The sequence below is a fragment of the Petaurus breviceps genome, unplaced genomic scaffold (genome assembly GCF_028583685.1).
Source record: "Petaurus breviceps papuanus isolate PSGF00001 unplaced genomic scaffold, PetGlider_PUasm1.0 90603, whole genome shotgun sequence".
NCBI lineage: Eukaryota > Metazoa > Chordata > Mammalia > Diprotodontia > Petauridae > Petaurus > Petaurus breviceps.
The window spans coordinates 1,486,753-1,502,018 of record NW_027187284.1 but is presented as its reverse complement, the minus strand read 5'-3'; the positions used below and the strand labels follow the sequence as shown (position 1 = coordinate 1,502,018).

At 35.1% G+C, this 15,266-nt stretch overlaps 1 protein-coding gene across 10 annotated transcripts in view; it reads left to right on the top strand.

The window, feature by feature from the left end:
- Positions 1–15,266, top strand: part of DMD (dystrophin) — a 2,504,498-nt gene that overhangs the window by 1,139,079 nt on the left and 1,350,153 nt on the right. For all 10 annotated transcript variants that reach the window (XM_069063824.1, XM_069063827.1, XM_069063826.1 and 7 more), the window contains one exon: positions 6,718–6,912. In XM_069063824.1, the coding sequence (XP_068919925.1) occupies positions 6,718–6,912 (195 nt within the window). The remainder of the gene's footprint in view (positions 1–6,717; positions 6,913–15,266) is intronic.

Below are 15,266 nucleotides of genomic sequence, written 5' to 3'. Positions count from 1 at the left end.
TGCTATATCATTTACCCTTAAAATTCATAAAGTCAAATGGTAGATAAAGCCAGAGTAGAAAAACTGTAGCATTCAGTATGTATTTGGTCATCTTTGATAGCTCAGTTTTTCTCTTTATTTATTCTTCCTCCCTGTTTTCCTCTAATAAAGGATCTTAAAATAATAGTATTTTCTGAATATCATAGACTTTACCTTCAGAACTTTTCAACAACAAAGAATTGACTAAGTGCTTATTGGATGTAAAGAAGATTATATCTATGACTAAGAATAATGTGTGAAATGAGCAGCTTGTGTTATGACCAGCATTCTCATTTCAGCAGTCTTTCCTAAATGATATCTATTATTATAAGATTCATTCACCTAAATAAGTCTTAAAAATACTATCCTGTAGTATGTTACCCAACATAAATTATTTTAGTATACAATAACAGTAAGTAGGTCAATTCACTTGGTACGTTAGAAGAGTTTGATGGTTTTAAATGACTAAAATCTGATCATTAACACATCTCTCATGATTAATGTATGTGTAATTTTAAAGGTAAATAAATAACTGATGTAATTTAATGTTTAGTATTCTAACAGAAATATTGATGGGGTATTACCAAATCATTTCACATTTATCCAATTCTATAGAGAATTATGGGTGTCAATAACTCTTAAAATAGCTAGCCTTATAGTTGAGTAGTATTTCTAACATTAAAGACTGACTGTTTAGAGTGGATATCTCATCAGACACTCAAGGGAGCTGTCTTGTACTTAATGAGGTCACTATGGATTGAGCTACTGAAGTCTATGAGTCAAAGTTTTAAAAGGTTGCATTTGAAGTAAATGCTATTTTTCAATTCTCCAGAAAATATTCTTACAATCCGGTAGATAGAAATATTTTCTTTTATTTAAAAGAAAAGTGCAAACTATCAATCATTTGGGCTCTCTAACATGCATGGAGGCAGTTGAATGATAGAGAAATGGATTTGGACTTAGGAAGGCCTGAATTCAAATCATTTCTGGGACACTTGCTAACTGCATGATGCTAGATAAGTCATTTAACCTCTTTTTCTTTCAATTTCCTCAGCTGTAAAATGGAAATAATCATAGCATATACCTCACAGGATTAGTGTAAGGATCAAATGAGATCGCATATACAAAATTCTTTGAAAACCTAAACAGTGCTAGCTCTTGATGTTGTTGATGATGGTGATGGATGATAACTTTAATTCCATAACATGATTAATATGATGATTTGTTATATGAGTCAAAGATCTGATTAAGGAGTCCTTTGCTCCATCATTAATGGAAATTGGGTTCATGTTATTATTAGAAAAACCTGGAATAGCAGTAAAACCTGTTAATACAAGCCTGGTGTAATGGAAAGAATTAAACTTAAGAATCAAAATGTTCATATTTCTGTGCCTATATTGCCTCCTAAAAAAGTTACTAATTATACAACCTTGGGAAAATTACTTATCCCTCTTTACTTTCTCATATAGTTGTTTTAATAATTAAGTGCTATCAATTAAGCTGAAGTGTTCAAGTGTACAAGGCTGTTATAATTAAGAGTCATTAACAAATAAATGAAAGCATTTAAAGTTTGGAACTTGTTGTCCTCTTGATAATAAAAATTTCCCAAGAATTGAAAAAATGCAGAAAAAGAACTATAGCCTTATAACTATGTGTATTCTACACAGTTAAAGGTTCAGGGATTTGTTGTTGTTGAGTCCTTTTTGAGTTGTATTTAACTCTTTGTGACCCCATTTGAGGTTTTCTTGGCAAAGATAGTAGAGTGGTTTACCATTTCTTTCTTCTCCTCATTTTATAGATGAGAAAACTAAGGCAAACAAGGTTAAGTAACTTTCCCAGGGTCACACAGCTATTAGATGTCTTGAGGACATATTTGAACTCAGGAAGATGAGTCTTCCTGACTCCAGGATGTATACTCTATCCACTGTGCCACCTAACTGCCATTCAGAGGTTCAAGGTTGCATATTGTCCTTTCTAATAGAAAAATCCCTAATGAATGGGTTTACATTAATGTCACTATGAACAGTCAGAGAAATTCTTGAAATGTGATAATATTTATGCAAATGAACTCATCTAAAATATATTGATTTGCTTCAAAGTTCTTTCATACTTGAAAACAGTAAAACAGATATAGAATTGGGTTTGAAAAACTCAGAAAAATTTGCACCAGCAGTTGCAAAGATACTTTTCAGCACCACATCTTTCTTTTCTGTTATGTAACTGCTCAACTGAAGACCTTCTTGTATGCAATGTTCCCATTGATCCAGAGCATAATTTTTAAAGTTATATAGTATAACTTTAAAAGGGCCTGCAGAATCATAATTTGATGTGAAGAAAACTAAGGGTACTGTAAGAAGAGAAGAAATAAAATGTGGGTGAAGCTTATTTTTCTGTCAACAAGACAGGCTGACACATGAAAAGTTGTTAGAATAGCCTAATATTTTAGATCTCTGTTATTTTAAATGAAGGCAGGAAAAAATCTAAAATGATTTACCACACTATTTTAAAGTCATTAAAGGAAAAGGGGGAAACCAAGATAACAAGAGAAATTGCTGCTTGTCTTCTTCCTATCTCTGTTAGCATAATCAGTTATTGTAGAAGCATAAATAAATTTCTACACATTTGGTTGTGTATATGCTTATATACAAACGTACATGAGTACCTGTGTAATTTGGGTTTCTAGCTAACCCTGTTGTGTTTTGCATGAAAATCTGTTAATTGATGCAGAGAATGCTGGATATATACTGTGAACCTATGTGATAGGCAAAGTTAATATGAGAACTTTGGAGTAGAGATATATTCTCTCTTCAGGACCAAATTCAACGAAGAAAAAAAATTAAGTTTTTCTAGTATACATTTAGTGGAAACTGACTTTTTAATATGTTCTTAATTTCCAACTTGCCTCCTAAAGTTACCAAAGAATTTCCTCTTGGGGTGGCTAGGTGGCACAGTGAATAGAACGCTGGCCCTGGAGTCAGGAGGACCTGGATTTGGATCCAGCCTCAGACTACAACACACACACAAACTAGCTGTGTGACCTTGGACAAGTCACTTAACCCCAGTTGCCCTCCAAAAAGCAAAAAAAAAAATTTCCTCTTGAGATTACAACCTCTCTCTTGGTAGAAAGAGATTGCATCACCCATCTAAAGAGCTCATTCACTTTTCTATATTTTCTGTTATATTCTAATATGTAGAAATTTTCCAATTCCTGTTACTCTCTTCTTGGATAAGTGGGTTCACACACCATTCAGTATTTCTGACAGCTTTTTATTTAACTAGTACTTAGTAAGAATTACTTAAGTGTCACATTTAAACTTGAGGAAACCCTGTCTCTTTAGGAGTGATCAGCATCAGACTCTTCATTTTAAAACAGTCATACTCTTGAGAAGTATTTAGAGGGGTGCAATGAAGATGGAAATGTTACTTCCCTCCTGACATGTAAATGATGAACTTAAGATTCAGAAAGAGACATGCATTTTCAGAAACTGCCAATGTGGAAATATGTTTTTCTGGTCTGTAGATCTAAGGGTTGATAATGGCTTTATTTTTGCTAGTGGGGTGAAGGTATTGGAAGGGCCAGATTAATTTAAAAGTATATATTTAAAGGAGGCAATAGATATAATTCTAGTCCAGCCCTCTTTTCTCAGAATAAAATGGGACAAGTGGCCTTGTGGTCCCTTCTCGTGTACCTCTTAAGGCAGTCATCTTTCTTCCTTGAAAAGGAAGAGTAGGCAAGATTGCAGAGATACCTACCAATGCTCCACTCAACCCACATGTAGACAAACCATGTGGATATATTACCTACATGGACAATGGACATCTTACAAATATAATATACATCCACAGACGTGTGTATAGATACACATAGATGAAAGCATTTAGACTTTGGGGCTAGTTATCTTCATTGTTGCTAATCACAATAAATTTACTAAAAATTTATTAATTATAGTTATAAATTTTTTTGGTCTGAATTTGTGTTTTCACTAGCATAGCAATGAATAAATTCCCCTGGCCAATGTAGATTAGTAATTATTTTATGAGTAATAATCTTAGAGAGTTGCTGGGGACAGTGACAGGTTAAGTTATTTTCTTAGGGTTAGGGACATAGCTAGAATGTGCCAGAAGTAGATTTTGACCCTAAGTCTTCCTAACCCTGAACCTAATTTCCTAGTCACTATACCAGAAATGTCATATTTATAGCCCACAGACTACATACATGTGGTCTGCAAAAGTTTGACACTACTGCCACCATCCTACTTCCTTTTAAATCCACACTGGCACAAAACAAAGTAGAAAAATAATTGCTAATTTGGAATTTTAACAAAAACATTTAACCCTTCACTATCTAATTGGAAACTTTTGTCCAAAACAATTTAAATTGCGAGATAGTTCTGCTAACTGATATTGCCTGTCAAATGAACTGGGGGGGGGGGAATCATTTATTTCTTTCAACTTGGAGAAATGTCATTTTAGGGTTAGCATGATGGTAATTTGAGAGAAAAATAATGTTTTGGCTAATATCATAGTCTACTGCTAACTCAAGTTTCTATTTTTAGTTTATTTATAAATATGTGTACTTAAAGAAATGCCCCATGAATATATACCCTATATGTATGTGTACCCAAAACTGAATGAAAAGAAGACATGTTATATAGTCTGTTCTCACTCTACCTAAGTGGACTGTTCTGGGAAAAGTTATTTTTAAGTAATGAAAATTTGTCTGAATACATGGGGAAGGGAGGGAGGGACAGAGGGGGTGCTGCCTGCCTCTGGTGGAAGGGGGAAGGGCACAGAGTTCAAGGATATGTAGCAGTCAGGAACAGAGAAGGGACAGCAGTAGGAAGAACACTTAAAAGGATTCACCTAAGGTTAGACCAGTAGCAGACATTAGCGACTGGAACACAGACAATGGAAGACAAATATGCAGTCGCCAGACACATGCATGGCTTGGTAGATGTTGCTAAGTTCTCTTTTTGTGTCCCAAGAGATCTCCAGCCAAGGTCCATCCAGCTGTGGAGGTGGTGGTCTCTCCACACTTTTATTCTGCTTTCACATGGAGGACTTTTTTTTTTTCAGTATCTTTGGGAGGTTGCTGGGGGGGAGGGGTGAAAGGGTATGGAACATAGAGCTGAGAGGAGAGAGAGAGAACACCACTATACAGTTAACCTAGGTGGTTGTTTCAGAATATAAATTTCTTTCAGATTTCTTTATGTAAAATTTATTTACATAAGGAAAGAGAATTATCTGTAGTAAATTCATTTGGATTAGCTTTTACAAAGTAGTTTTTCTAGAAATATGAGTACTCTAAACGTGAAACTTTTATTTTTTATGCCATGCAAGAATCTACCCCCAAAAAGGAAAAGAAGACAGCAGTATAGCATTTAATGGACAAGTTTAACTTCTTAGTAAGTTGTAGAAGATTTGTTCTGTGAACACATAACAAGATGATTTCATTTTATTCATCTCACATTTGTGGGGAATGGTCTTTTTGTGTGTGTGAAAACACTATGATATGATTGTGTTTATAGGTTTAGTGGAGAATTTTTCTTTTGCAAAACCATTGAAACTATAGCTTTCAATTTTCCAAACAACAAAACTTTTTTCCATAGGGCCACTTAGTAATCAGAGACCCAGAAGCAGTAGGGCTAAGATCACATCGTCCCATAAGTCCTAACCACAATGATCTTCAATCTAAAGTTATAACTGAGATAACTCGAGGATAGTCCTGATACCCTAGTGTGTTAGCTCTACAGAAATATGGTTCCCATCTTTCTGAATTGGTCAGTCAAATTTATTTGCTTTTTATGAGGGCAAGAAGGAACATTAGGGAGGGTGGTGAAAAGGAGAGAAAAATTATGATCTGGGACATACGCAGACAATTCTATTCAGAACCTTAAGCTACCAGCACTCTTAGAAACCCAGAACAGAAAAGTACTGTTGGAAAAAAAAATGGAAGTGTGGCCTACGATAGTTAATGTTAAGGATAGTTGAGGAGACTATCAAAATATAAACCCAGAGGAATCAAAATGCCAAGCCCTTATCTAATAACTGTTTAACAAGTAACTCTTTAGCAAGAATTAGTAGTGAGAGAGAGTATGAGAAAGGATATAAGCACATATTAAATTTCTGCAATTGTGCTGAACACTGTCTATATAACTCATTTAATCTTTACGACAACCCCAGGAGGTAATTGCTATTGTTATCTCCATTTTGCAGTTGGGGAAACTGAGGCCGACAGAGGTTAAGTGATTTGTGCAGGGTCACATGACTAGTATGTGACTGGGGCTAGATTTGAACTCAGGTCTTACTGACTCCAAGCCTAGCACTCTATCCACTACTCTTATCTGCCTCATAGTTTAGGGGATTAGGTGAAGAGGCTAAAGAATACCAACAGGACAGAAGCCCACCTTTGTCTTCCCAGGATCACCTCTGCTATGTCTCTTGCCTGTACTCTGCTGCTTTTCAGTATGTCATAGACCATGTTTAGCATATGTATCCTAGGTTACTGATTTCCAAAGCAGAGTATGGAAATGTCTTCTTGCTTAATTTAATTTAATTGACACCTCTCTTTTAATAGTTATTATTCATTTGTAATAAATTTTCATCTGTTTTTAGGCAGATGGAATTTGTATCAAATCACTAGGTATTTTTCAAATTATTAGGAAGCTAAAAGAACATTCTATTGTATATCTATACCAGCAAACTGTTCGTGAAGAAACAACAATGGTGATGCCTGAAGGTTTGCCTTTGGAAACCTCTTATGTGCCTTCTACTTACCTTGCTGAGATTCTTCGGGTCACACAAACCACATCTGAAGTGGAATTTCTTCTTAATACCCCTGACCTCTGTGCTAAAGACTTTGAGGACCTTTTCAAGCAAGAAGAATGTCTAAAGGTAAGATCAAAATATTTCCATTAAAATAAGTGTGAATTCATTGTTTCTACTTTGTGACACTGATTCATTGAAAAATACCACTTGGTTTGGAGTCACAGAATTAGGGTTCAAATCTAGCTTTTTCCACTTTATATATATATATATATATAAAATCTTAAACAAGTTACTTACCTTCACTTGTCATGATTTTTCCGTCTTTAAAATGAGGGTATTGGGGCAAGATGAGCTTTGAGGTACCTCCATCTCTAAATCTATGAAACTGTGAAAAAATGTACCTATATTTGTTGTTATTTCTTTGTCTGTTGTTGTTAGTCCTTCAGTCATTTCATAAGCACTCCGCAATTCAGGGCTAGATATAGGATTACATGTTGGGGGGTGACCAGGTAACACAGCAAGTAAGAGCACCGGCCCCAGAGTCAGGATGACCTGGGATTGAATCCAGGCTCAGACACTTAGCACCCACCCAGAAACACCTGGCCATGTAACCTTGAGCAAGTTACTTAACCCCAATTGCTTAAAAAAAAAAAAAGGATTACATGTTGGTAGATATGTTGTTGTTCAGTAATTTTTCAGTCATGACCAATTCTTTGTGGCCCCATTTGGGGTTTTCTTGTCAGATGCTAGAATGTCATGCCTTTGCCTTCTAGCATACAAAGCTGGTAAAGCAAGGGAACTAGATATAATAATTAAAGGTGTGTGATGCATTAATTAATTTAGGACATCCTTACCTCTCTCAATATGCCTGCAATCTGATTCTAATCTTATTCCTAGCTAGACATTGAAGGACTGTTTATGATGTCTGCTACTGGGGAAGACTGACCATCCATCTGGAAATGAGACCCTCCTAAACAGAATGCTTTCAAGGATGTTTTGAGAATAGCTCCTTTCTCCCCAATCACACATTTAATTGGCAAAATGCCTTCTTGTTTAGAAGGACCTACTAAAGGCAGGTAGTTCTGAGCCATCTTCACCCCCCTCCCTTCACAACCTGTACTATGGTCACAGCCCGGGACTTTGGAGGCTGACCCATGACTCACCTGCCATGTTATCCAGTTGTAGATAATTCCCCTGTTGGTGGTAGCTAATTGTGGTAATTGTGACTTAACTATTGAGGTTTACTGATTGTGACATATGTATTATCATTCATTTACTGATTAAGATATTTATTATTATTATTTAATTAATAAATATTAGTTTTATACATGTTTATATATACATATGTGTATATGGATAGATGATAGATAGACAGACAGGCAAACAGACAGATAGATGAAACTTGATACTGTCATTTCTGAACCAATACAAACTGAAACAAAATTAATCTTTAGCAAATAATGTTGTTTTGCACAATACAAAATGTTAACTTCATTTTGAACAAAGCTTTCAAAAAGCTCACAATAACAAGAAACAAACCAAAAAATGAATAGAAAGTGAAAGACTGATTCTTCCAGCAACCAAACCTAAATAAAATTGATTTTTTTACATGTATGCCAACAACTGGTGGAAAGGACAGTTGTGTTCTCAGTCACACCAGCTTACAATAGAGCAAAAGCACAGTATCTAGTATGTAGAAAGTACTGAATAAATTCTTGTTGAACTGAATTAAAGAAAATTTGGTTAAAAATCTCAAGCTGTAGAGCACTTGACCTTTCTAGTTTACAAATGGGCAGCATACTTGTCTTAGGTCTTGATTGTGACATTTTTTTTTTGGTTAAAAAATATGCATAGGTTAAAAACAGAAGATTGTAACATGGCATTGAAGATAGAGGATGAGCCTCAGGTGACTTTCATTCATGTCCCACCTCTGACACAAACTGTCTTCGTGAGCATGGGCAAATCAATGAATCCCTCAATGGCACTAAGCAACTCTTTAACACTTTAAAGGACTAAGTAGGTATTTATCTGCTTTAGTAAGGGAAAATGCATCATTGGGAGTTTTCTATACCAATGACATCAACCAAAACAGTAGAAAAATAATTATTAAAATAATATCTCCTGCATTACTTGCATATTTGACAGAAAGTAACAACTAGTATTTACAAATAGTCACAGAAAATGTTGCTGTTCCTGAACTATAACTAAAAGTTCTGATACTTGGGACAAGAGGTATACCAGTTATGTGTAAAGAAGCCTGAGGGAATGTTAAGAGGCCATCCATGGGAAAGGATCCAGGCACTATCAGGTTGAGGAGAAAGTTACAAGGGGAGTAGGGAATATTTTACAATCCTGACTCTTAGGCCTGTTGGCCTTCATCTTCATTGTGTCACTTCATGGGGAACTTCCTTGAATCACTTGAGGTTGGGTTTAGCCATCTTGTGTTGTCCAGTTATTTCAGTCATGTCTGACCCTTTGTGACCCCATTTGGGGTTTTCTTGGCAAAGACATTGGAATTGCTTTCCATTTCCTTCTCTAGCTCATATTATAGCGGATGATATGATAAATATAAATTACTAATTTATAAATCTCTCTATACAAGGGTTCCCTACTCCATTTAATACTTTATACCATTCGGTTCCTTTTTTTTTTTTCAGAAATTTGATGCTTTAAGATCTCTATTTCATGTTTTATTAATTTGGGCATTTTATAATTTTTACAAATAATCTTCCATTTTTTTTACATTTACAAGTTTTGCTTATATAAATTTATATATAGTATGCTATGATTATTCTTTTTGTATCTTCTCTATCTGTGATTTGACCTCATTCATTTTTAAAATTGTTAATTATTTTTCTCTCCTCTCTTCTTTTCAATTGTTTTAGCCAAGAGTGTGCCAACAGATAATTAGACCCTTGCAGAGGGGACCTGTTTGTCTGGGGTAGTGGCTGTTGTTTGTCAAAAAAACAGGGAAGGTGTTGTTGCTGGTCGAAGATGATGCACACCTGACCAGGATTAGTAACTCATTTGGGGTCCTAATTCCTCAAAACTCCTCATGCTTGTATTTCATAGTCTATGCTTCACTTCTTGGGTTCTAAAATAATCTGTTCTTGATGAAGTTTTCTCCAGAACTCTACCACTGAAGCTTTTGAACTTGAACTAAAAAACTTCCCCAAACATTTTGGAAGTTGGCTATTGCATGGCTTAAAATAAATGTTGTTTTTGGTTGGTTTATTTGCTTTTGTCTTCTTGCAGAAACCTATGGTGACCTAGGTTTTGTCAAGAGCTGAGAGAAACTATACTCTAGCACCAAGGGTGGGAAACCTGCTACCCTCCAGGTCCTCTAGTACAGCCCTGAGATTCACTGGAGGACCTAGAGGAAAGCATGTGGTCTGGAGGTCACAGGTTACCCACCCCTACCTAAGTTTTCACATCTTTCTTGGCTCCCTAAACAGTGGGGCAGGTTCACTTGGAAATATCTAGCTCGTCAGGTGATTAGTAAACCTCGGTCTCTGATCTTGATTGGAAGTGAGCTTAAACATAGAAGTGAATGCATTTCATAGATTCAAAGAATTTATTGCTTACAAGTTTGATGTAAGTTTTGAGTTTATAAATGGGAATATTTTTAAATGTGCTCCTAACAAAGGAGCAGACATAACAGAATAATGGGATCTTAACAGGATAAGTTGGGGACAAGAAAAAAGAATCCTTGTATATATTAGATGAACTGTTTGAGAAACTGAAAATACAGTACCCTTGGTGGTATGGTGAAATGTAAATTATTGACAAGAGGAGAAATTTTAGTAGCAGAGGTTTATCAGTGGATGGCAAGCTTACCACCTGATCCTACTGATATAAGAAAAGGCTGGGTGTTGGTTTGCCTCTAGACTTGGGAATTAGTCTGAAGCAGCAATAGGTCCAGATATCAGACTACTTTACCACAAAGACTGCCATCAGCATCAGGATGCTGTAGTTTCCACAGCACCAGCTAATGGAATATTAAGCTACAGTTGCATCAGTTAGTTTCTCAGATCTTTATACTATTTTCTAAGTAATATCTTTGTATATTAACATAAGAGCCATACTGGAGGTAAATAAGTTATGTGTTAGATACATATCTGGATATCCATAACATTTTGTTTTTGCATACCTACCTCAAAACATTCTTGTGTCAAAACCTATTTAGCCACTATGATGATAAGCAGATAAACTGGACTCAGTAGACATACTGGAAAGGCTAGATGATTTTTTACATCAGTGATAAAGGCCTGTTGATAACTTGTTTTTGGTCCCCAGCTTATGGAAGAGGGAGAGGCCAGCTTACTTCTGGTACCTAGGAGGAAAAAAAAAAGCCCTGCTTGCCTTGCCTTTGGTTCAGCTCCACACAATTTCTTTTAAAACATTTAAGAGAAAAATGCTGAATTCTAAGCCAAGGAAGAATATGGTTAAGCATTAAGCTCTGAAAATTGAAAAGGTAATGTCTAGAGATAACTGTATTGACTATCAAGAAGCTTAATATGTATGCCTCAGGAGAAATTTTGTGAAGTTATATTTTGTACTTAAAATGAAATGTTATTAGTATAACCATATCCTGGTATCCTTCAAAATTAAATCACACAAGAAAATGAATAGATGATAAGTTGCTATCAGCAGCATCTATTTAGCATTTTATCCTATCAATGATATCTGAGAAACTTATTTCACAATCTAAATAGACAAATAAAGAGAACAAATTTGTTTCTTTTAGAAAACTTGGTAACTGCATGTTGGTGATTTCAGTTGAGTAACCTATTAAGTCAGATAAGGTACATGTATAAAATAATCTGCAAAGAGAAAATAAGATATATATAGATTTCTTTAAAAAATAAAAGATTCTTCCCATCCATTTCAGTAGTAAGCCATTTTAAACTCTGTTTTGCAATACAGATTATATGATTCCAGTATATTTTGGTGCTGTGAACAAATGGCCTCGAACAATTTATAAAGATGTGCCAGCATTCCTATCATTCTTCATTTTAAGTAATTGTTCATGACAGAACAGTTTGTAAATTCAAAATTGTCATGAAACATTTAAATCACTGCTAATGAGCCAAGACTCAAGTAGTCCTTATTCATGGACAAACAGGTCAGGAGAAAAGTGACCCTGCAAGTAGTTAGTGCACTGTGCAATAGGTTCCTATTAATAACTCTTGACCCAGTATACATACATTGCTAGGGTGTGAACTCCATCTATAACTAATCATTTGTTCATCCTGATGCATTTAATATTATTATAGCTGACACCAACTTTAATGATATTGATTACTGTGGTTACAACTAAGTGGTGCTGCAGGTTTAATTTAGCTGAATTATTAAATTGTCATGAGATGCAGTTGTGGGCACAATTCCATCTTATTCCCAAATAAATCTCCAGTCACAGGAAAATGGGTCTTGCACATTCATAGGCTTTGGGGAGGGGTATAGTCTTGAACTGAGCCTTTTTGATGAATATGTATTTCCTTGTAAAGGCATTCATCATTGTCATTATCCAGTAGTAAAAATAGAAAAGCAGTGCATAAATTGTACAGCTGCTGGTTGGGAAGATTTGAAATTAAATTGTGGTTGATTTTACTCCTGACAGATTTGCATGAATCAAATTATAGAACTGTAGTGGGTATCTCTGTGGTTTAACAGTTATTTCTTGAAAGTTTGGTAGTTAAAATGAATAATTTATAATCATTCTAATTAATGACTTTCTGAAAAAAAACATAACAAAATAATGTATAAAAGTAAAGATAACATGGGTGCCTCAAACAGGAGAGAACCTTCAGACTTTTTAACATATGTAAATGTTTATGGGCATTACCTATATAAAAGCTAGGGATAAATATGAAATAAAGATAATAAAATATAGCGTGAACATTCTTGTTTCAAAGAGAAATTTAGAATTAGAGGTTATGTATATTCCTATCATAATCACAGCCATATATATATTATATGTATATGATACCATACTCATTTTCAAATAATTAATTTGAGTATGCTCATTTTAATTATATCAAGAAGAACTAGCATTCTATTTTCTAAAGATAAAAAATGTTGATTCTGCTAATAAAAGTGTGAATTTATAATTGGTCTATCTGGAGTATTGGGAGCACTTCTGGTCATCATGGTTTAAGAAGATTTGAAAGTCAGAGAGTACTCATGGGAGGGCAACTAGGATGAAGAAGGTCCTTGCATCCATGTCATGAAAGGATCAGGTGAAGAAACTAGGAATGTTTAACCTGGATGAGAAGACTCAGTGGGTGCATGATAGTTACCTCCAAGTATTTAAAGGGCTGTCATGTGGAGGATAGATTAGAGTTGTTTTATTTGGTTCAGAATATAACCAGAAGCAATGGGTGAAAGTTGAAAAGTACCACTTTGGGTTTAATATCTAGGGAAAAAAGCTTTTCTCAGTTTGCTTTAAATGTGGAATGGATCATCACAGGAAGTAGGTCATTCTTCTTTCCTATAGTTCTTCAAGCAGAGACTAGACAGCCACCTGCTAGGTGTGTTAGAGTGGGAATTAGTTTTATATATGGTTTGAAATAGGTGGTCTTTGAGATCTCTTCCAATTCTCAAATTTTCTTATTCTTTGAGGATGTCTCCCACTCACAGAGGTAATGGAGTATCCCTATTATTTTGTGGATTGGAAAAGTAACTGACCTGAGGAGAGAATGCCCAACATGTACCCTCTAAAATAGCTTTCCTTAAAAAATCTGATCTTAGGACTGCTCTTAAAAATTGTTGAGGACCCCCCCAAAGGGATTTTACATCACATGCACATATTTGCTATGATATAAATTAAAATAGTTCAGTATTGAAGTGTCTGGGTGGCACAGTGAATAGAACACTGGCCCTGGAGTCAGGAGGACCTGAGTTCAAATCCAGCCTCAGACACTTAACACAAAAACTAGCCATGTGACCTTGGGCAAGACACTTAACCCCAACTGCTCTCCAAAAAAAAAAAGCAAAAAAAAATCAGCATTATTATGAAAATAGGTTTTATATCACAGCTACCCTAAAAGCATCTCAGGGACCTGTAAGGGTCCTCAGGCCCTACTTTGAGAACCCCTTCTCTAGAATCATGTGGGGCTCTTCCTCCAATGATACTCACCTAACAACATGGTATGAAGGTACAGAATCTTTTTGTGTAATTTATTCAGGAAGTTGTAGGGTAGATGTGACCTGTGATAAAAATAAATTGGTGTTAAGAGAAGAAAGGACAGGAATTTAAATGCCTTTCACAAAGGGCTTAAATTTTAAGGGGGCCATGTAAGTCATACAAAACAATATTTTCCTGATACACCCTTAATCCTTCCTCCTGATCGATATTGATTACATAGTTTGAATCTGTACTTTCTCTGAGATTCTTTCTTATTGCAGTGCCTTTTATTATAATGTCCAGAGAAATAAAGCTTTCCTGTTCAATTTTGGATTAAGCTTATTTGAAACTTTTCCCTCTTTTCCCAAAAGGGGATTCTCCCTGTCAAACCAAACCCCTTTGACAGCACTAATTATCAAAATATCTTGATCTCAATGAGGGATAACATATTAGAGCCCTCAAAAATGGAGTTTCTCAAAGGAACACCAAAAAATAAGATTAGGAGGGAATGATATTGGGGAACACATGATGGCTTAACTTTAACAACCATCATATTATCCCTAGATACTAGGGAAGGTCAAGATGATATATAATGATGGACAAATGTTATCATGTTTAATAGAAATTAGGTTTAGTATAACTGCATAGAATTAATGAATGAAAACTGTACCCCCTCCAAAAAGAAGAATAAATTTTTGCTGTCTGGAAAGGCATCCTCAGAATTATACTGTCTAAAAGTATTACGAGTTACCTTAAGTTCTAATGAGGTTGCCTATTTCTGGCCTCTTTCAAGAATTAACTAGATTATGATTTACAAGGATTGTTATAGATGGAATTTCTATTCTGGTATTGATTGGATGAAATTGCTTTCCAATTCTAAAGTTCTTTGATTACATGATATCAAAAGAGGTCAAGGAAGATAAAATTGAGAGCTCAAATATTTTAAAGATTTATGATTTTAAGTTTTAAAGATTTCAAGCTAATGTTGCCCCTTTAAGGGTTTCTTTGTCACTGACTTTAATACATGCCTCTTTAGGATGAAAAGCATCAATTAGGGCAGGTACTTTTTCCCAGAGAATATCTGTTGTTTATTCCTGGATTTTGAATCTCCTATGAGTTTGCTGAGAATTGACTTTTGGAGGGCCTTAAGTTTTCCTTAATGAAGATTTCTTCTGCTTTGATCTATTCTAGCCTTTCGGGGAAATAAGAAAAGGAATGCTTGTAGCACCGATGTTGACCCTTGCTTGCCCAAGAGTTTTCTCTTTCAAAATTTAGTGTAATAAGCATTTGTTACTGATCTACTACATGCAAAGGACTGCATTATATGTAAGGTCATATACAAATATACACATAA